Source organism: Besnoitia besnoiti, chromosome V (genome assembly GCF_002563875.1).
Source record: "Besnoitia besnoiti strain Bb-Ger1 chromosome V, whole genome shotgun sequence".
NCBI lineage: Eukaryota > Apicomplexa > Conoidasida > Eucoccidiorida > Sarcocystidae > Besnoitia > Besnoitia besnoiti.
In genome coordinates this window covers 232,405-254,522 of record NC_042360.1, presented here as the reverse complement: position 1 = coordinate 254,522, position 22,118 = coordinate 232,405, and the positions used below count along the sequence as shown (strand labels likewise).

At 59.9% G+C, this 22,118-nt stretch overlaps 2 protein-coding genes across 2 annotated transcripts; both read right to left on the bottom strand.

Annotated features, from left to right (window-relative positions):
- Positions 1-1,203: 1,203 nt before the first annotated feature.
- On the bottom strand, positions 1,204-6,496 carry BESB_058600 (uncharacterized protein; the record flags this gene model as incomplete). The annotated part of the gene is made up of 2 exons (XM_029364274.1): positions 1,204-1,755; positions 2,462-6,496. 2 exons carry the CDS (start codon positions 6,494-6,496, stop codon positions 1,204-1,206), a joined length of 4,587 nt encoding a protein of 1,528 aa, XP_029218982.1.
- A 2,546-nt stretch (positions 6,497-9,042) lies between these two features.
- On the bottom strand, positions 9,043-20,939 carry BESB_058590 (uncharacterized protein; the record flags this gene model as incomplete). The annotated part of the gene is made up of 14 exons (XM_029364273.1): positions 9,043-9,204; positions 9,727-9,819; positions 10,314-10,643; positions 10,914-11,834; positions 12,077-12,172; positions 12,789-13,059; positions 13,494-14,089; positions 14,534-14,737; positions 15,123-15,850; positions 16,256-16,598; positions 17,020-17,799; positions 18,139-18,279; positions 18,668-18,892; positions 19,413-20,939. The coding sequence occupies 14 exons, from the start codon at positions 20,937-20,939 to the stop codon at positions 9,043-9,045; spliced, it is 6,417 nt and encodes a 2,138-aa protein (XP_029218981.1).
- Between the last annotated feature and the right edge of the window lie 1,179 nt (positions 20,940-22,118).

Here is a 22,118-nt window from a genome sequence, read left to right as displayed (position 1 = left end):
CTGCGCCGCCGCCTCGCCGCAGCCAGAATAGTCTGCTGCTGATTGCGCGCCTGCGTTGCGCATTCACGCGCAGCTACGATCACGCGCAGCTACGACAGCTATGGTGGAGAGCTCTATGCCCACGGGAGGGATTCTTTGGCATGTTTCAGCAAGGTGCATTCAGTCTCGACAAAAGCTAAAATCAGGGGTCTTAGTGGAATCCGGCGGTCTATTCAGATTGCTTTTCCCCCCTATCAGTTGACGTTCATAGTGCGCCGGCTGCGTCCAGATTTACTTGATAAAAGAGCAGTAGGGAGATACTCAAGAATGAATGCTTTCTCGAGATTCAAAAGTGATTAATATTTTTTGCGCACTAGGCAAGCACGTGGTTTTCACCTGGAAGAACGAGCACAGTGGACGCATGGCATGGTCAGCAACTCCCTAGCTCTTGGATACCGCCCCTCCATGGCGGGCGGCTGCAACGAATTACATCGTGTGCTGAAGCAAGTGTGCCTTTGACGACTCGACGCTCACATTAGTCAGCCCTCTCCAAAGAGAGAGGGAAGTCAGAAGTTACCATATCCTCCGTTCTTTCTCCCAGACGAAATAAGAGACAGAAAGCGCGCTGATAGCGTCTCATTAACGCTACACGCGGACGTATGTCTGCAAATGTCTATACCCAGGTTGATACAGTTGTATATATAAAAATATATATATAGGTGCACACAGTGGTATACCTGCACAATTGTGTAACCTACATGGGTACACACGGCATAAATATATCTATTATATCTACTATATATATAGGAGCGCGCATGCAGGTGTAGCACGCCGCTGGAGACGCAAAACATACCGCGGACATCTCTGTACAGCGAGATGCCAAGTGGCGCATCGTTTCGCATAGAGTTCTGCCGCGACGGTTTCGCTTCGCTTCGCGCGTCTGTTGCGTCGCCGCCAGGATCGATTTCCGCAACGCTGCGCTTCAGAAGTCGTCCTACACGCCCACCGATCTCGCCTCTGTTTGCTTCCTCAATCTTTGACTTTCCCGCTTCCTCGCATGTGCTGCGAACTCGGGCATCCCATTAGCGCTTTTCTCTTCGTCCCGTTTCTTTTCGTTCCGCTGTTTTGCAGTGCAAGCCTCACCTCCTCTTGAATTTCTCCATTGCCGCGAGTCCCGAACCTTGCATTTGTTTCCAAGACTACAAGTTCGCTGCTTTGACGTGTTTATGTCTGCAGGAGAAGCCTGGCGATGTCGCTGGCGTGCTGTCGCATGGCGTCGCTCGCGCAGCGCGTGTCTGCGAGGGTGAGCAGACAGAGGCTGGTGGAGAGGATCCGGTCGATCGTTTTTTCGTCAACTTTTTGCCTGAGAATTTGTCCGTAGTGCGGCCAGACCTGCTGCAGCAGCAGCTCTTCTTCGGTCTCAAGAACGACCTTCATCGCCTCGAGAATCGCGAAAAATTCGACAAAGCGCTCGATGCGCGCAGTGCAAGGCGCCTCCAGCGACGCGTCGACTGTCTCCAGAAGCGGAGAGGCCTCAGACGGAGACACCCGCGGCGAGTCCATATGGAGCGCGAAGACCGCACGCAGTTCAGTCAACAAAAAGGAAATGAGATACGCGACGGCGCGCGTGCGCTCCTGCGGCGAAGTGGCAGGGAGCGACGTGCCGAAAGACGAGGAAGAAAATGCCGAAGAAAGAGGAAGAAGAAGCCGCGAAAAAGCAGAGAAAAAGGCCTGCATGCACGCGTCTGAGAGCAGTGCTACCGACTCGACGTACACCTGAAAAAGACGCGAAAAACCGAAGCGCGAGGGATGAGCCGGAAAAAGGGACCCGCTGAATTAGGAGGAGAGTCTGCCGATCTCCGCCTAGATATGATCAGGAACGTGGCAGTGGCGAGAAGCGGCCCGCGACACATCAAGCCCCGATCTCCGCTGAACTAAAACATTTAAACCCAGACAAGTGGAAATCCGATTTCCAGCGAAGGGCGTCACACTTGTGCTTCTGCTCGAGCGGCCACGCGCATGCAAGACCGGATTCAGAAAACCAGCAATGACGCAAACAGAACCTGCGCGAGAATTAAACAAATGTGGTCACCAACTACGACGCACATCCGTCACTAGAATACATGAAAGCGTACTCATATACATACGAATACACATATACACATATATGAATATGCAGACAGAAACACGTTGCGTACGTGGCGTTACAGATGCGAGCTATCCCCTTGGACAGGTACATGCATGCCTACTACTATTCTATACGGAATATACTATGCATAGGAGTGGTTTCATTCATGTGAGCCGGTGCGCGCTTTCAAGTATACGCGTCAAGGCGCGAGGCTCCTCGCGCGTGTCTGCTGGAAACCGCAGCGTGAACTGACTCTCCACTTGCTTTGCTGCATCGCTCAGCGCCGTCACGTCCCTCTGGTCGCCGAAAGGAACGGATTTTCTCGACACTGCTCAACGAAAGGGTGACGCTTACCTGCTGAGGCAGAATGCCCAGCCACTGCTGGGCGGTCTGGCGCAGGTGGCGAGTAGCCTCAGTGAGAACGGCTTCGGCGTGAGCGAGGTGAAAGTCGGCAAAAACGCGTCCGTCGAAACCCGCTTCAGCCTCGCCTCTGCAGCCTTCTAAACCACTCGCTCGCTCTTCTCCACACCCGTCGCGCGCGAGCGACGCGCGAGAAGCCGAGAAGATGCGAGACGCGGCGAGCTTGTAGATCTCTTGCTCGCGGCGCAGCATGCCCAGATAGGCGCTCTCCTGGATTTGCTTTATCGACCCCAGCGTCTCGACTAGAAACACAGGAAGGAGGTCGCCGCACCTGCCCCCCGGCGATTTCTCAGAGAGAGCGGCGAGCCCCTCGAGGGGCGTCGGGGTTTCTCCGCGAGTCGCCGCTGAGGCAGCTGAATGCGAGCCAGACGATGTGGAAGCCGCGCGGAGAGTCGGCGGTGCAGAAAGAGGAGCGCCATCCGCGGAGAACGGCGCGCGCGCGAGGCTGAAGCGGAAAAGCTCCTTCAGAGCCGCCAGAACAGACGGGCTGTACGCTGCCTCGCTCGAGCCCTCGCCCCCTCTCCGCTCTGAGGGCGCATGCAAACTGGAAGACGCAGCAAAAGAGGCGCCGCCGGCAGCCGAGAAAAACAGCGAAAACGAGAGCGGCAGACGCAGCAGATGCTGCACAAAGTACTCGCAGTCGACGTAGAGAGCCGCGCATGCTAGCGGGTCGAGACCCACCGCATGCCGCGCAGGGTCAGCACATCTCAAAGTGACAAAGAGCAGCGCCAAGTCCCGGATTTCCACGAGGCGCTGGCGGGCTGCCTCGCGCAGCCCCACGGCCTCCCAAGCCAACGCGTCCGCTCGCCGTCGTGCATGCACTCGAGTCAGCCACTGCGGACGGCCACGCCAGCAGTCGCTTGCCTCCAGGTCGACGTCCAACATTGGCTTGTCCTCTGCGCGGACTCGCGCTGCGGAGGCGGTCGCTCTGCCGGCGTCTCCGTCGTCTGCGCCGCCGCTCTGTCGCTCTCCCCAGCTGCAACTCGCCTCTGAGTCTCTCTCCCTCGTCTGGCAACGCACGCCGTCGCAAACCTCGGTCGAGGATCCTTGGCGAGAGGCGGGCAGGTCGCGCTCCGCGCGGAGACTCTCGGCGGCGGCGCGGAGCGACGCGAGGAGCCGCGATACCACGAAGTGCGTCCCTGCGGCTACGCGGAAAGGCGCGAGGCCCATCACGCCTTCAGGCAGATTGCCGCACACGGCTCGGCTGAGCACTGCGACCTCGTAACGCAGCGCGCCCTCCTCGGGCGGGCGCCAAGAGGAGAGGCAATGGCGAAGTGCCGGAACCAGGGCCCGGAAGCCCCAGAGCTCAGTCGCATCAGAGACTGCGACGAACAGTGGCGGCCAGCCATCGCCTCCGCCCCCCTTTCCTTCTTCCGGCGCCTCTGCCTCAGCGCCTGCCTTGCTCGGTTTCAACTCCCGGTCGGAGCGGTATCGCGGGTGGTATCGAGACTGAGAAAGTAGCAAGCCCCGCAGGAGCGCTTCGGGGCCGCTCTCCACGGGGGGGAAGAGAAGCCAGGCGGCGCGCGCTCTGCGCAGGAGCTCCACGCGAGCGTTCAGAAGCAGACTCTCCACGCGCACGCGCGCCGTCTCGCAGAACTCCGCAGCAAAATACGCCGGAAAACACGCAGAGTCGGGCGCATGCAAAGCAGACGCGTGAGGGAGAAGCGCCTGCGAGAGGCTGTGATGCAGGCGAAAAAGGAGAGCGGCCGACAGGCAGACGTCCTCCACGGAGGGCATGGAGTCCCCCGTGCGCTGGGAGAGGTTCCCGGAGTTCACCTGCACGTTTCGCTTCGCGCCACGTGTCATTACTGAAGCGAGCGTCTCCGCCTGCCTGCGCTTGGAACTCTCCAGTCCCAGCCAGCTCTCAAAGACGCCTCCATCCGTTCTGCCATTCGCCCGTTCCGCCTTTTCGCGGTCGCTATCTACACACGCCAGAGCCGCTTCAACGCACGTCTCCACAATCCGGTCGCTTTCAGCGCCTTCGCTGCGATCCTCCGCCTTCGCCTCCGCCTCCGCCTCCCCCCGCGCTTCCTCGCCTTTGCGCGTCGGCGGGCTCTCTGCACTTCTCTCATTGCCGCTCAGAGACTCAGCCGCGGGGTCCGCCCGCAGAGCCGCGTATGGAAGGAAGTTCGCGAGAAGCCGCTCCATAAACGCCCGCGGGAAGGCGGCCGCCGCGAAGCGCGCGAGGAGCGAGGGGTGACTCAGCAGCACGTGGGAGGCAACAACTGCGACGAGACTCTCCATCGCCTCGCATGCAAAGCGGAGCCGGTCGAAGCGCCTCGCACACGAAAACTCGCGAGCAGAGAACGCCGAGGAAACCGCGGCGGACGACGGCGAAGGCGCGAGCGCAGGTCCAGCTGACGGCGTCCACGCCGCGCCAGGCGACCCCGCGACAGGCCGCGACGACCCACACGACAAGGCGGCACCCGCCGCAGCAGACGAAGAGCAACAAACCCATTGCCACGTGAGGCAGAGCGCGGGAGCCCTGCTTTCCTCCTTCTTCTCCGCGCGACCCCCAGAGGAGGACACGGCGGTTTCTGAGACGCGAGCAGGCGACGCTGCGGCGTCGCGGCACGCGCTGCCCTCGACGCCACACTCCAGCCGAAGAACTCCGCAGACAGAGCCCCTGGCCGCGTCTCCTTCCCTGTCGCCGCATCCGCCCTCCAGCACCTCAATGAGAGGCGTCAGAAGCTCGCGTTGCAACTTCCGGCCGAAAGTGCCGACGCGCTCCTCGAGGACGCCGAGGGACTCGAACGCAGTCCAGACCTCCTGCAGCCTCGCCTTCGCCTCGGCCGACGGCCCCTTGGCGGCGTCTGCACTCGCGCCCGCGAGAGTTGTCTCCGGCTCCGCGGGGTGCCGCTGGCAGCCCAGGTGCAAGGCCCGGGAGCTGAGGCGCACGCAGTCAGAAAACGCGCCGTCCAGCGACGCCAGGAGCCCGTCGCGAAGCGCCGCCGCGAGCCGCAGCTGACCAACCTCCAAGTCGAGCAGCACGTCGTCGCTGTCGGGGGTCGCCTCGGCCCTCTGGGCTCCAGGGAGAGACGCAGGAGGCACCGCGGTGGACTGCGGACTGCGCAGCGCCGCGAAGCGAGCCCAGAGCTCCGCAGACGTCGAAGGGCTCGCGTGATCCGCTCGCCAGAGCTCGGCAAACTGGCGCAGGCATGCGGCTGCCTCTCGCAGCCGCCCGCCTCGCGGCGGACCCCGCGCAATGGCGATTGGAGCCGCGGCGTCTTCCGGGAGAAGCGCGCGGCATGCGTCGAGGAGCCTCTGCCGGGTGAGGAGGCCGTCCAGCGCCTCGCGGGCCTCCGCCAGCGCCTCAATGCGTCCCTCGAGGTCGCGCTCCTTCTCCAGTCGGCGCTTCACGGTCTCCACGAAGCTCTGGATCTGCGGCGCTGGCGTCCTGGGGCTGTCCGCCGAAGCGCTCGCCTGACCTGCGACGCCTGGCTCCGCCGCCGCGCATTGCTCTTCGGGCCGCCCGGCGACCTCCTCCCACGGTGCGCTGGAAGCGGCTGGGCGGCCCTGACCCTTCGCCGCGCCGTCGCGGGGTTCGCATCTCTCGGGGAAACTCCGCCTCGCTTCAGCTGTCTCCTTGCCAGCGCGTGGCTCTACGGCGGCGTGGAGGGCCTCGCCGTCCGCGCCGAGGATCTGTGTCGAGAGCGCGCGATACACCTGCCGCAGGCGAGCGACCTCTGCGTGATCCCCTGCGAGGTGGCGTCTGATCTCCGCCAGCCTGCGGCCGTTCTTGAGAAGCGCCTCACCCGCCGCTTGCTGCGCCGCGGCCTTCGAGGTGCGGATGCAGCGTAGTAGCTCGCGGAGCTGCGGCAGAGACACGCACGCAGAATCTGAGGGCGACTCGGAAGAAACCGGAGGCCGGCCGGGCGCTGAGGCCTCTGAAGGAGAGGTCGCCCAGGGGGGAGAGGCCTCAGAGGGCCCCTGAGCCGACCGCCGGTGCACTCTGGCGTTGGGCTCCATCGCGGTCGACGGGGGGGCGCGGAGTCAAAAGGGCGGAGAACGGGGGCGGCGTGCACTTGAGGGCATCGCCTCCCGAGCTGAGGGCTTCGCCAAAGACGAGTCGCCGCCCCGAACCCGCGGAAATGAGGAAACAGGGAGAACGACGGAAAACGGCTAGCAAAAACAGAAGCCCAATACCAAAACGAAGACGAGACGAGCCCAGATGCGGCAGAATGCGATTGCTGGTTGTAGGTGTGTATTGAACAGTAACACAGCAGGCAGATATTCCCGCCCGATTTCCTCCACAGGAGACAATATCTCGAAAGAAAGCTGTGTGGCGCCTCTCGCAGTTCGTTTTCTCAGCCGTGACGAGATTCTCTTGACTTCTGCAGTATTGGCTGGTTCGCTATCGCTCATTCTCTCTTCGCACTGACCAGGGAGAAGAAGGGAACTATGAGATAGAAAGAAATAGGGGGGACGGAACGCTCGGTCTAGCGCGTGCATCAATTGCTGAATTTGATCAAGAAATCGATTTCAAAAAACACAGGTCATCTGTCTTGCGGAATGGCCTCGCGCGCGCAAACTGATACACTGACGCCAAGGCCGCGGCCGGGAGAGAAGTGGAAAACGCAGAGGAGAAGCCGACAGACGTATCCACGAGAGAGAAATCGGACCAAAAGGCTGACGAAGACGGCAAAAGGAAGAGCAAATACGCGGCCTCCCACGTAGACGCTCCTCGCGACAGCAGCATGGACTGCATGTGTCGGTGCACCTTGGGGACTGCGTCAGACTGAGAGAGAAGCAATTGAGAAGTGATGAAGAAATGATTCGCGACACTAGAAAAGAGAAAGAGAACTGATGGTGGCGAATCGTCCCCGTCACCGCGAGAAGGCATACCAACAACACGCGAGTTTTTTCGGCTGGACACGCACTGGAGCGCTGGCACGAAGGGGGCACCAGGATGAGAGAAGCGACAGCCGAACCCCGAGGAAAGACCTTTTCTTCCCGTTTGCGAACGCGGAAAGGAAAACGAAAGCAAAACACAGCAGGAAGGAGCTGAACTGGTCAAGACAGAGAGCTGCGTGCCGCATGCAGGTGTGCGCGCATGCTAGCGGCCAGCAGCGGGCAAAAAGCGCGGCGATTTGTCTTTGGCTAAAGCTCGGCCGCCGCGGAGTTATCTCCTTTCACACCAGTGTGTTTCCCACGAGTAGTTCTCTCTCGAAGTTTCTGCATCTCAGCGGGCACCGCGCTCTTTGTCACACTCTTCTCTTCTGGGGCTCTATTCAAGGGGGTCTTCGCTCTGGCGACCAGCGTTTCACGGTCAACTGATGAGCTTTCTGGCGGATTCTAGCCGTTTAAACCCGCGTTTCGGAATCTATCGGTCTGCATGTGAATGTGCAGAGTCGGTGACGAGAGCAAAGCGGATAAAAATGAGAAAAAACGTAGTCTCAATCGCTGAACGCAGGACACATGGCCGTCTCGCGCCTGGCAGCCGGCGACGCTTAGAGCCTAGCAAAAAAGAACTATAAACTATTATTCGGTATAGACACTTGTCAAGCACAGCAGATACCGGCTCCCGTAATAGAAATGCTTGCATTTTAACTATGCTCTTGTGTGTATATGTATTTGTTGTACTGGGATAAATATAAGATTTCAACGCTGCAGTCTGGATAGAAAACCCACGAAGACAGGCGAGAGATGAATCGCAGAGCCCTCTTCAGCCCTGCGGGCAGCACCGCTTCGTCCGACCAGGCGATGGCTTTCCACGTAGCAGCATATTTTCATTTCGTATTTCTCCTGAAACAGGTGTGGCCTTCAGCCGAAAGACCAGCAAGTCCATGTGCTGCCCAAACCACGTTTGTTGCGGATTCGTGGCAATCTGTGAACTTAGATGAAGAAACAGATTGAGCAAACACCCACATTTGTACCTTTTTACACATTCAAGGGCTGACTCAGAGAGGTCATAGATTTGGTTACGCGTATAAACAGACATTCACCCTGTCTCACAACGCTTCGTTACCTTGAGCGAGCGGCCGTCGCTCTAGGGACACCGAGACGCATGGCTAGGAACATGCCTGCGGTACAGCGAAGACTTCTTGAGTGTGCGTGAGGCTTCTTCCGTCTGGACAAAGTGAACCACTGTCGATCTAACAGAGGGAATGTCCTGATGTGCTACGAAGTCCCGAACTGTGCGTTCCCTTGACATGTAAAAATACCAGCCCTGGCCAGCGGCTGAGGTACCGGCGCAGGCGACACAGGGAACTGCTCTCTGTCTGGTGTGAGCAAGTGTCTCTGAACGCAACAGATTTGTTGCGTGTCATTCTGAAGTTAATACAGAGAATTCCTGCGCCTCTCCCGGAACACCCATTCCACACGAGACCTAGAAAGAGCCTCATCTGCGCTAAAGGGCAGTTTCAAACTGAATAGAATCGAACCATCAGACGGGTGGCTACCATGCTTCTGGAGTGCATGGGTAGGGGGCGGTGACAATCTGTCTACATTTTCCGACGAAAAAACGCAAACTCACAGCGAAGGGCGATGTGAGGCCCCAAATGTGCCCGCCCTGTTCACTTTTTCCTCTTTTGGCTCTCCTCTGCCGGGAAGAAAAGCAAATGGTCGCCGACTTCCACGCCCGTAAAGTCCCCGCTGATCATCACCCCACACTCGGTCCCCGGGCCCCGTACCGTCGTCTGGGCCTCGGGTCCTACTCGCAAGGAAACGAGAGAGCCCTGCAGAACGCAAAACCACAGCAGCACGCGACCGAAATCTCCAGAGGCCGGCGTTGCTTTATACACCGGCGCCTGGAAAACATATATATATATATATATATATATAGGCAGACGTGGCACAACGATGTATACGATTGCAGGAATAAGACGAACCGGTGGATAGATGGGTGGTAAGAGAGTTTGGTCGGTTGAGAGAGTGATTAGATAGGCATGGCGATTAGTAGAGGCATATCGAAGGCGAAACGAACACGATATTCCATGCGGGCGCTCAAGGGTAACCAGACGAGCACAGTGGAAACCGAAAGAGAAGTGGTGCAGTAATCACAGCGGCGTTTGTTTCAGTCTACAAGCACAGACCCCTTATACACAAAAGAGATAGCTACTGTCTGGGCCTTGTAAAGCTGTTTGCAAACAGATGCAACTATGCGAAAAAAAGCGTAGCCCCAGCGTAGATGCAGTGACGCAGTTTCAAACTTGTCTGTGAATCGATAATAACACGCGGTCGTCAGTCATGCTCCTTGCCTCGTGAATGAGTTGGCCGTCTCGAACAACTTGAACTGTCGCGCCCAAGTTTACAGCGCCCTCAGCGACTCCGCAGCCAACCACGAGGCCACTCTGGGAAAAAAAAGCAAAGAAATGGTATTCGATGAACGGAAAGGCGAGGCCGATCAAGCGTCGCGCTGATTTGAACAGTCTCCAGACGGCGAAACAATTCGGTATTTTTCATCTGCCTATCCACGAGTAGATGTAGCAATCTAGAGCCGCAGACAATGCGCGTGTGCAGGTGTTCGGTCGTCCGCTTGGACGCTGGGAAGGCGCCGAACGCGACAGACAAGAAAGCCGCCACTGGTCCCCATCCCGACAGTTACGTAGATGCGCACTCACAGGCACGCGCACATGCATACACATATATGTGTATACATGCATGTATGTATATATGTATGGTTATATATATATATATATATATATATATATATATATATATATATATATATATATATATATATATATATACATACATGTACGTACATGTGCACCAGGCAACGGCTGCAGGGAAGCCCGTGGCCTCTCTCTACCCATTTAGCTTCCTGATGATCCGTGCGTCTCACCTTCAGATGGAAGAGAGCTTTGACAATCGCTTTTCCGGCAGGCGGACTTTGTCTTATCGCTTTTTTCAGCAGAGACCTGTCTGCGGCCTCCGTTTCCTCCGTGGGTTTCGCCTTTTTGCCTGTCCTGCCGGCCGTCTGCGCAGCTGCCGCAGCTGCTCCCGACGCTGTCCGCGGCATCTGCGACTTTCCCGCATGCTGCGTGTCCTCTGCCTCTTCCTTCTTGTCGGGGCTGAAAAGGTTTTGCCTCCTCAAGATCGCCTCGATCTGCGACACCGCATCGTAGACGACGTCGGCGGTGACGAGCGTCACGCCCTGCCTTGCAGCCTCTTCCTGGATGCGCACACATGTATCCGAACCTGACACAGGTGTGCTCAGCGCATCTCACGTCCGACCCTGTTTACAGATCTTCGCCATCGAAAGCAGCAGGTCCGCTGAAATACAGCACGCCGTCTGCGCTCGTGTTTGCGGATAGCGGCAAGAGAATTCCTCTACAGCTCCTGACCGCATTGGCTAGTACTTCCATCCCTCACTTTCCGCAGTCCCCTACCAGTTCGCCGCCCTCCGTTGTGCGACTCTTGCCCTGCTGCAGGGTGGCCTCACCTTCGCCTGGCGATCTACTGTCGTGGAGAAGGCGACGACGACTCCGCCTTCACGCTGTTGCCCCTTCTTGCCTTCTGTGTCGCTCCTCTTGGCTTTCCCCCGCGACACAGCAGCTGTGCGGACGTCTTCTATGGAGACGAGTCCGGCTCGCGCGGCGAGAATTTTGACTGTCCGCGTTCGTCCACTGCCGCGTCCCTCCAGCGTGCCACGGGCCTCGTTTAAATTGCCGGTCTGCAGGCTCGCCCCCGCCCTCAGTGTGTCGCCAGGCGCGGCGAGCGGAGAGAACGCAGCGGAAGCCGCGAAGGCGGACGCAGAAGAGGCGGCGCCGCTCTCCTCGCTTTGCACGCCCGCCACTTGGTGTGGAGGCCTACCGAAAGAGGCAACCCACGGGCTTGAGAAAGGCGCAGTGTCAAGAGGGGAGCGGCCGTCGCCGTTGTTTGCCTGACTGCCGCTGGCGGCGCCCGCAGACGAGAGGGATGGCGCAACCCCAGGCTCGGCCGTATCTCCTCGCGTTTCCTCTGTCTCCCCGTTTCGCCTTCGTCGGATGATGCCCTCCTCGTACTCCATGCGCCGAGTCCAAGTGTCCCGAATCGTCTGCTCCACCGACCCGGGGCCGTTGGGCTCCCCTGCCACACCCGCCCCCGAGAAGACAGTCCCCTTCTGCGAGGCGCCCGCGGAATCGTGTCCGGCTGCCGCCCCGTCAGGCGCGTCGGAGCGCCACTGAGACGCACCCTCGTCCGCGAAGGATTGCTCCAACGACGCAGGGTCTGGAGGGGCGACAGGGCCCTCCAGAGGAACCGCGCCTGTGGGGGTCCGAGTCGCAGGCGTAGGCGGTGGAGCCCAAAGGCCGGTAAGCGCAGACGCTAGGGCCTCAGCTGTCCCCTGCTGATCGGCCTTGATCACAACGGGTAGAACAAGGTCCTGAAGAACGCCGCGGCGAACACACAGCACAGCATCGAGTCCCAAGGAGCAACGCAGGAAGGAGAGAGTTCGACGGCTTTAGCAGATACGGCCCGAGTGCGACAGTAGTATGAGCTGGTGATCGACAAGGAGCATCCGTGACCACGACGACGCTCGCGAGGGTGTGACAGGTGGTGTGGAAACGGCGCAGGGGAGGAAAATGGATACACCCATTCGTGCACCGTATTGGGTGATCTCCTCACCTCGTCTTCACCGTGCAGCAGTCGATCGAGGAGGCGCATCTTCGCCTCCTTCGCGCGCCGCGACTCTTCAGCTCGCCGTCGCTTGCGCTTGTTCAGCTGAAGGAAGCGATAATTTACAACCGAACGGAACAGGTAGAACCACGACCGTGCCCAGCACCGTCGCGGCAGGCGCGCGGCTCATGAATCGGCCCGAGTCAGCGGTATTTGTCGTCGCTGGCTAGCATCGCTTCGATAGACAAACAGATATATATACCAACGCGCAGGCCTTTACTGCTTCGAGTACTAGCGAACGAATGCCACAGGAAGCGGAAGCCAAGCTCCTTGCAGCGCCGCTGTAGACCGCTCGGTGCTCTGCGAAGACGAGGCGACGCCTGTGGCCCTGGAGCCGCTCTGTTCCGCGGGTCGCTGTCCCTTCGCCGGCGCACGGGAAATGGCGCGGATGATGCGGAATGCACATCTGTCGTTTCTGCGTCCTTCGCGCGCCTTCCCGTTCGAGCCCGCCCGCTCTCGAGCACTTTTTCAACACGCTGCAGGCCCGCCCTTTCCACGCCTGTGTTTCTGTCAGGGGGCAAGCACATCGCTTCCGGCGGAGCGCTCGGGTTTAGGGTTTAGGGTAACCCTAAACTCTAGCGCTCCACATTCCGGTGAGCAGTCGTTCCGCCGCAGCTTCGTTGCAAACGAGCTAATAGGATGTCCTTGTTTCTGTCCGTACCTCAGCCAGCTGTCGCCCGTGCGCCTCGTTCTTGATGACAACAAACGTCTCTCCCGGAAGGGGAAGATTTTCCGCTGGGAATCCGCAGACGTCAAGTGCCTCTCCGGCGAAGCCTTGAACGACTTCTTCAGCGTCGTCTTTTTTCGCCTTCCGCGGATCTTTCCCCTTGCGCGAGCTCTCTCCCGGCGCCTCGTCTTCCATTCCGGAGCGGTGGAGCCGCAGCTGCCTGATGCGGCAGACGGAGGGCCCCGCGAGCACCACAGCACCTTTTCTGCAGACAGAGCACACGGAAAGCCGACCTGGCCGGAATCCGTGAGACTCCAGCGGAGCGAGGAAAGGCGAGGGAGAGAAAAACTGGAGAAAAGACAGAAGAACTCTCCGCGGCACTTGAAGCGTGGGTTCGGAGCGTTGGAAAGGAAGCGCGCACACAGAGAGCGGCACAGAACTGCCGCGGAGGGAGCGAAACAAAGAGAGATCGCGACCGACCGGCGACACCCGAATGCCGGGCAAATGAGCGGAGGGAACGGAGTTACACGCCGAGGAAGGTAGATACACGAAGCATGCAACGGGGTGAGAGATGCGACAGCGGAAACCGACAGGCCATATCGACCGCCTGGAGAAGGCACCAACAAACCAAACAGACAGGTGCAGTAATGACTAGGTGACAAAGCCTAAAGAGGACAGAGATGACGCATAACGGCTTACTTCACTGATCCGCGCTTCAGTAGCACAGAGGCGCAGCCTCCGATCCCCTTAGCCACGAAGGACTCCATGACGACGCCCTCGCCTGGGCACGAGAGACTCGTTCGCAGTTCCAGCATCTCAGCCTGGAGAAAGATCTTATCAATCAAATCGTCTAAGTCGTCTTCCGCCCCCGCCTCCCCTCCTCCTTGGTCCTCCTCCTCCTCCTCGTCCTCGTGTTCGTCGTCAGCTCTCTCCTCTGCGCGCTCTGAGTCTTCCGCGCGCTCGCGTTCCTCTGCGTCCTGTCCTGATGCAGCAGCCGCTTTGACTGCGTCTCTCGCAGCTCCTCGCTCCCTCTTGCCGCCGCGCTTCTTCCGCCGCCCTTCAAATCTGTCTAGAAACGCTTTGGCGTCTACGAGGCCCACCTGAACGTCGCCCCCGAGGGGCTCTGTGAGGACGCCGTGCTCAGCGAGCTGAGCGAGAACGCGCACAACCGGAGGAGAGGCCGCCAGCGCCGCAAACGACGGCGCAGAAGGCGAGACGGGCGAAGACGCAGTGAGAGGCAGCCGCATGCGCTTCGTCAGAGCGACGACGAATGGAATGTTGGCTGCTCGACACATCTGCGCGCAACGGCAGAAAAAAAACGCACGCTGGTCGCTGCGACAAACGAATATGAAGCAAAACTACGGGAAGGACGGACGCGGGAGACAGCAGAATCTCTGCTCTTGCTGACACAGATCTTTACAGAGGCACACCCGCAGATTTTAATGCACGCGTAGCGTGACCGGCGACACAAAGAACTCGGAAGGCGACTCGATGTGAGAGTTCGTCATCTTCACAGAGCAGTGGCGGTAGATGAACGTCAACACACAGGTCACTTTGAAGAGATGAAAAATTCTGAGGAACCATAGAGGGGTAACGGCGCTTATTGGAGGGACACACAGATGAAGGAGACAGGCGCTCCCCCGAATGATACGGAGTTTCGCAGTCCCGCCAGATGAGAGGATATTGGTCAGGTTCCTTCGAGTGTACGCCTGCCCCCAAGACGAAGAACGAGGGCGTACCTGTATGCTCCGAATCGTTTGCTCTTGCACGCCTTCGTCAGCAGCGACGACCAGAACAGCCAAGTCTGCAGAGGACGTAGCGCGAGCGCGCATCTGTTCGAATGCCGCGTGCCCAGGCGTGTCCAAAAACGTCACCGAAGAGGGCGGAGAAGACGCCGGCGAAGCGGCGGAGGGGGTCGAGGAGGCCGGGGCGCCGTACGCGAGCTGCGAGAAAGAGCAGGACGGGAGAGAGAGAGGACGCAAAATGCGGAGACTGCGCACTCGAGGCGCACGGTGGGGGTTTTCACCTTGGTCTAACGAACGAAGCAGTCTCTGGTGTCGCTCCCGGGCTCCTCAGGCGGCGTCATCTGCGTGCGCCGCGTCCACCGGCATCGCTACACTGCTACACAATTGAACCGCATTAACAAAAAATCGCTTTACAGTTGAACTCATTTCTTTCTGCCTTTGGTTCTTTCGCGCGGAGCCTTCGCTGCTTTCCAATTCACTCGTTCGTCAAGGGCCTGTTGATGCGCTTCTTGCATCCCAGTTGCCTCTCCCCCGTGCACATCGCTCTTCGAGGTGGGGGGAGGAGAGGGGGGGGGCTTCTTACCTGGAAAGCCGACAGTCGCTGAGTGATGCCGCCAGCTTCGGCCGCCGCGAAAATCGCTTTTTGCTCGCGTTCGAAGGTTCGCCCGTCTGGGTCGGCTACGGTCCTCCCGGCGACACGCCTTCGCCCCCCCACAGCGGCCTCGCTTTCTTCCTCTTGTTGACACGTCTTTTCTCTTCGCGCCTGCGCGCGGAGAAGCGCCTTGAGCTTCAGGGCGCGTAGAAGCGTCGTCTTGCCGTGGTCGATGTGACCCAGCACGCAGACGATCGCGGGGCGAAGAAACGCGTCTTGCTCGGCTTCCTCCGGCGTCTTCGCCGCCCCGCCGCTCTCTCGTAGCTGCGCGAGAAGCTTCGCTTCTTCGCGCAAGAGCCAGAGCTCTTCGTCCTCCTCCGCCTCCTCCTCCCCCTCTGGCGCGCCGGCAGGAGAGGGCGACGCGGGGTCCGAAGCAGCGGCCTCGTCTCCGGACGCGGCTGACGGACGCGGGCCGCGGCCGCCATCTGCGCCTTCGTCGCCCGCGTCAGCTGCGCTCCTCGCATGGCGAACAGAGTCGACTTCGAACAAGGCAGAAGCAAACGGCTCCTCGTCCCTTGCGGCCAGCGCCCGGCGCGTGCCGCGGTGCCTCTCTCGCTTGAAAAAAAGTTTATCGTCCTCGTCCTCCTCGCGTTCCTTCGCACCCTGGTGGAGCGCCACCGCGCGCCGTCGGCGGCTGCGAGACGCCAGCGCGAGTGCAGCTGAAAACAAAAACACGCGCGTTGATCTCTCGACTTCACAAAGGCGTTAGAGTCTGCGCCGGTGCCCGGAGCGGTGCGAACGCCAAACGGGCACTCACGCTGACCGGCGGCGAAGGAGCGACCGGAGAGCTAAACTGGAATTTGCTCTCACGCAGGCAAAGCTAAGGCCGAACTAGAAGCACGAAGCCGCGCGCCAAAAGCAAATCTCAGGATGAGCTGCACTCAGCCGCCGAGACAAGACATCGCGACCACGAAGGCAAGACACAAACGAGAGAGTGCAGACGTAGGAACCATGGGGAAGCAACACAAACTCGCCCTGCGTAGGAAAACGCGCGGCGCAGACACAGACGCAAAGAGACTCTGCTAGTTGCGCCCCCCCCCTCACCCGAGCGCCGTCGGTCTTACCGTCCCCGGGGCTCGTCTCGTCTTCCAAGAAAAAGAGAGACGGGCTGCCTGGCTGCCGGTCTTCGTCCGCCCCGAGCGCGTCGATGAAGTCGCTTTCTTCCTCGTCTCCGCTCTTCTTCGGCCTCATGCCGAGCAGCCTCCCCTCGCCCGCGCCTGCCTGCGCCGCGGCGGTGCCCCCAGACGGACTGGCACAGCCCGAGGGGCTCGCCAACGCCTCATCAGACGTCGGCAGCGCTGACGCAGACGGCGGCAGAGCGTAGTCGAAGAAGAGCTGCCAGCGCGGCGACGCTTCAGTAGGGGGCGCTTTGAGACCCACGCGCACAAGGTCGCCGGCCGCCATCAGCTGAACGGAAAAGCGAAGACGCCAGAGCACACTCATCTCGCCAGATATATATATATATATATATATATATATATACATATATGCATACATACACAGGTATGCTCGTAGCGCCACCTTTATGCACATCTGGGAAGATGCATCTGCCACAGAGGTAAAAGCGGCGAAGGCGCACATATACATGAATAGATGCATATAGCAAGAGCGATTCGGAAGACCTACAGATCCTGCCGACACACCGCCCGCAGGCTGGTGTCGACACATCCACATGCACGCGAACACCAGAGTCTGCACTTCTGGGTATTAATCTATATCAACGTCGTGGAGTGTAAACATAAAGGAGTATATATTAAGATAAATACGTATGGGAGTAGTTAGATATAAAAGTGTAGGCGACCGGCTCCAGAGGGCGCGTCGCATTTACCTGCCGCAGGTCAACGCGCCTATTCGGTTTCTTCACGGAGGCTCTGGGTCGGCTCTCCCCGCCACCGCCGCCTCGCCCCTCGTCGGACGCGGACTCGTCGTCCCGAAACCGCACCGAGGCCCAGTGGAGGAACCCCCACGGGGTCTCCGCAGCGCCGGCGTGCGCCGGCGCCCTGTCTCGGTCTGCGTCTCCTTCGTGTTCGCACGCCGCGTCGCCAGCGGCGGCCTGCGGCGCGAGACAGAAGAGTTTCAAGATCGCGTAGCCCTCTTCGACGCGCACCGCCCGGGCGCCGACCTCTTGGCCAACGAGGGCAACCGGCAGGCTGCCTTTCGGCGGACGAGCAGAGTCCCGACGAGGCCGCTCTCGCGCGCCGCCTTCCAGCTCCTCCGCCGACTCTGAGCCGACTCTGGCGCGCGGCGCCACGCTCTCCGCGTCCTCCTGCCGCCGCCCCGCGAGCGACCTGCCGCTCTCAGGGTCTGTCGCGTGGCTGCTGGAGGGCGAAGCCGCCGGCCAGTACTTTTCGTCGAAGCCGAAGGCTCGCGGCTCTGCGCCGGCGCCGCGGTTGCCCCTGGCGTGTGCAGTCTGTTCGCCGTCGCCCGATTCCCGCCCTCGGCCGTCGCGCGGGCGGCGCGCCGAGGGACCGGGAGATGGCGACGAAGGCGACGGAGACGAGAAAGGACTTCGCAGCCGGCCGTCGAGAGCGGGCGCGTTCGCTGCAGCCGTTGCGGCTTCTTGGGGGTCTGCCAGGATCGCCACCTCCTGCAGAAGCGCGCCAGACACCTGACGACGCAGGCGCGGACAGCACAACAAACCGTCACTGAAGTGCGCACACGCTTGACCCTGAATAGTCGCTGTGCGGCCGAAGCCAGTCGAGTTCGCGACGCCTGCGACAAACATGTTAACTCCCAGCTAAGCATGCCGAAATGCATCAGCCTCGAGAGTAAACGAGACACGCAACGCGCGATAGAAAGCCAGCGAGGTGAAGGCAGTGAGGAAGGCCTTCACAGCTCATGACAGTTGCAAGGCGTCGGTGTTGCTCACGACCACCTTGTTATGCGCACTAAACATAGTGGTATCCAGCGTATATTTGAAAAAAAAAGCTTGAAAAAAAAGACTCACGTGATGCGACGCGTAGGCGGCCTCCGAGCCAACGGGGAGAGGTGTTATCAAGACGGACGCTCCTACGGTGAGAATCCCCCCCATCGCCGGAGACCGGCTCCACCTGCCGCCTTCAACTCCGTCTCGCAGGCGATGCGACATCTGCAGAGGAAACGTAAAACAAAAAGGCGCAGCAAATGGTGTGTGTGCAGCAACAACGATAGGGTTATACGCGGACGCTCAAGGGCAGCGGCATCCCACTCTACAACTCGTGGCGCGAGCTGGTCGTTCAAACCCTGAACCCTAAAGTGCAACCAGATAAAAGGTAGGAATACAAAGACAGACAGAACGAACGAGATGCCCCTAATCAATAGATACAAGCCGAGCGGCACATTCATATCCAAGCAGAAAGGTAGGTGAGGCGCGTACGTATATCGAGACAGGCGGAGCTGCAAAAACAGGCAAACGCGGAAGAGAGATCCGCTCGGCGGGAAGCAAAGCAGGCGCGGGAGCGCAGCGGTATAGGGCACCCTGACTCGCGTCTTCTTACCCTTGCGATGTGCGCAGTCACGGGCACGTTGAGCTCGCCAGTAGTGCGAGCAGAGGACAAAGACGACGACTTGCGGTCAACCGTTCCCTTCTCCGCCTGCAGGGCTTCGTCGCTCACAAGGCCTTCCTCGCCCCCCTTTACCTCAGATGGCTGAGACACTCGACGGAGGACCCGAAGAAACGCACGCTGGTGCGATGCAATGTTGGTCACAACCGCTTCGAAAACCTGAAAAACGGAGCAAAAAGAGCAGACCGCTCTGGCAGCGAGTACTACCGAAACAGTGTGGACTCCATCTGCTGCGGCCGCCTACTGTCTGACCCGGGGTCTCGATCCCGCCGAGGGAGATTGGCAGGAGGCGACAAACGGACCGGCTACTGGCACGAAAACAAAGAGGCGAAACGGCGGAGCGTTATTGGGGGGTGACTGCGAACCCGGAGTCGCTACCGACGGGCCTCACCCACCCAGATCAGGTTCTGTAATATCTGATAGAATCCAGCGAATTCGCGCGGAGGACGCTGTGTATTTTGTGGAATCTTCCGCAGGCGAGGAGCAAATCAAACGCCGAAGCGAAGAGGTCAAGCCGGACAGACGCAGGCTTGTGAACTCTGTGAGGACCTTGAGTCTCAGCGAAGTCTGTAAAGGAGCAGCGGCGCGGTCCCGCGCGGTCTGGCGCACGAAGAACGGCAACGCCACAATTCGTGTGTGACGGCAACCCCCCCGGTGAGCCTCCTGCAGTCACACTTACGGCTCCAACTTCTAGAGGCTCTGGCGGGTCAGAAGAGGGCTCGCCTCTCTTCATCGTTTTTGTCGCTGAGCTTCCTTCGCCATGAGACCGGCCGCCCTTCTCGGCTGATCGATATGTAGGCTTCTGCGAACCCCGGCGAAACCAAGCTCCCCCACTGAGCAGCGGCTTCTCTTCTCTAGTCCTTCCTCCATCGCCGTCTCTTCGCCGGTGGTCACGTTCTTCGCCAGCGCTCTCGTGTGTCTCCGCCTTGCTTCCTCGGTCGCCAAAGTCTCTGGGCTTGTGTGGAAACGCGGGAACGCCTGGACTGGCCGCTCGCGCCTGCTGGGGGTGTGCGTGGCGGGAGGCCCTAGCGGTGTGGGGCAGCGGAGACGGTCCCTGCCGCGGCGGAGACCCCTGCGGCGACTCCTCCCCACCCTGTCCCTGCACCGGGGTCTGCTGCCCCCCCCCCGCCCGCCGCGGCTGGCGCCTCCTCTGGAGCCCCGCATCGGCTTTGCGAGCGTACGACAGGCGCGCAGCCGCGTCTGCTCTCTCCGCGCGATGCTGAGAGGCCGAAGGGCAGGGCCTCGGTCTCAACGAAGGCGCCGGCGAGCTCGAGCCGCTCTCCACGGCGGCGGCGCGAGGCGAAGCGCCCTGATGACCAGAAACTGCGGCAGGCGTGCCACGCCCTCTGGGCCCCGAGGCACGGCCTCGCTGTGTCTCTGAGCTATCGCTTGAGAGACCCGTTTTTCCACTCTCTCGCAGGCTCCCGGCGCGGTGCAGCACGGCGCTCCCGGTATCGATCGCCTCATCGAGACCCTCGCCTGTCTCGCCTAAGCGGCGCTGACTGCGGAGTGGATTCTGCTGGGTCTGAGCCTCCCTTTCTCTTGCGCCACGCGGAGAAGGAAGGAACCGGAGGTGCGACAGCCCAAGTCGGGAAGAACTGGAGCCACCAGAGAAGGACGAGAGCGCGCGAGGCACCGCCAGAGGGCGGCAGGCAGACAACGAAGGGGCAGTGGAAGAATGAGGGAGGGCAGCGCGCGCGTGAGAATCAGAACGTGCGGGAGACGCACCAGACACCTCTACGGCGCACCTCCCGCTGCGAAATACAGGCAGACGAGTCAGAGTAAGAAACGCGACAGAGCACGGCGCAGAAGAAAGCGCCGGAAGCAAGGGAGAGCACGACAGGACGGATGGGGTGGCTCGCGGCCGCGCACGCGAGGCACCTGCGGTGAATGAATACTCCACAGAAATCCAGCAAGGCGCGCGGCAAGGTGGCGACGACGGCGAACAGCCTGCATGCAGAAGCGGCGCGAGGAGGGCCGAAGAGGAAAGAAAAGGAGACGCATACGAAAGAGAGGAGACAGCTGAACAGAGACGAGGAGCTGGGAGAGAGAGAGACGAAGCTGTGAGATACAATCCTGACGGGGCAGGGCCGGGTTGGATAATGTGAATAGACGCAGACAGAGCCAGCAGAGAACCAAATGCTAGGAGAGCGCGTGGAGATAAGCGAAGACCGCCTCGAGGCCTTTTGTTGCCTTCGCGCAGCATGCTGAGGACGCGCGCGGCCGCCGCCACTGCGGCCGCGGAAGAACGTGCATAAAATTGAGCATACAAGATGCAGAAGAAGAACCACTTGAGAAATGTAGGCAGTACAGCGGCGGCGACGAAAAACACAAACAGGCTTGTCGCCGGGAAGGGCTGCCGCCGCCTCCCTCTGCCCCCGCCTGCCGCACCATCTTTTGCAAAGATGGGGGTCGCGCAACAGCAGGGAGCTCCGCAGCAGAGCGGCACAGCGGCCAGGAGACAGAGAGAGAGGCCTAGAGAAGACAGAGAGGGGGAGACAAGAAGCGAGGCTGGCGCGGAGCGGAGGAGGCTCAAGGAAAACGCGAGAAGAAAAACGCCGGCCAAGGCCGCTACACCGGCCGAGGCGATGGTACACCGCGGCTTCCGCCGTTCAGACAGGAAGAGGCAGCAGAGAAGACGCATCAGGTCCCCCATGGAGGAAACCGCGAAGCACTGGACGGGGAGACATAATTGCCGGGAAACAATGAAGAATATGAGACCTGTGAAGAAGAAGGCGGGCGGAGCAGGGAGACGCCCTGAAGACAAGACGCGAGTCAGCGGACACAGTCTGCCGAATGCACACCGCAGAGAACAGGTCGGCGACCAAAACAGATCTGAAAGCGCTGGCAAATCAACAGACAGAATAAGGGTGTGCCATCTCTCAGGGAACGTCTGCCTCCGCATTACAGAAGACGGATGATCGACGCGGCGAGACGTGCATGCAGGAGACAAGAGATGCATCGATGTATGCAAGACACACCTGCGGTTCTTCGCACGTGGGTGAGGCGGCGTTCTTTCCACGACAAGACTGAAGATCTTTTGCAGAAACACTCCTGAGTAAAAAGGATCTGCTATTCTGCTTCTTGCACTTCATGGAGACCTGGTGGTTTGGCTTGCTTGGGTGATGAGTAAGCAGCGCGTATGACCCGGGGCTCAAGACAAAGTCCACCCGCCGATTTGATGAGTGCTTCCTACTGCTCCAAACGAAGAAGCGAAATGTTTTACGTCTGTTTACTAGCGCAGTCTCGGAATTCCTCTTGAGTTGTCTTCGTTAGCCCCGCCAACGGTGCCTGGTCACCGAAAGGAAGGTAGCTAACGAAGCAAGTTACCAAATGGAGAGTTCGGGGTTCTCGGCACAACCTTTTCCTAGAGTACTGATTTCGT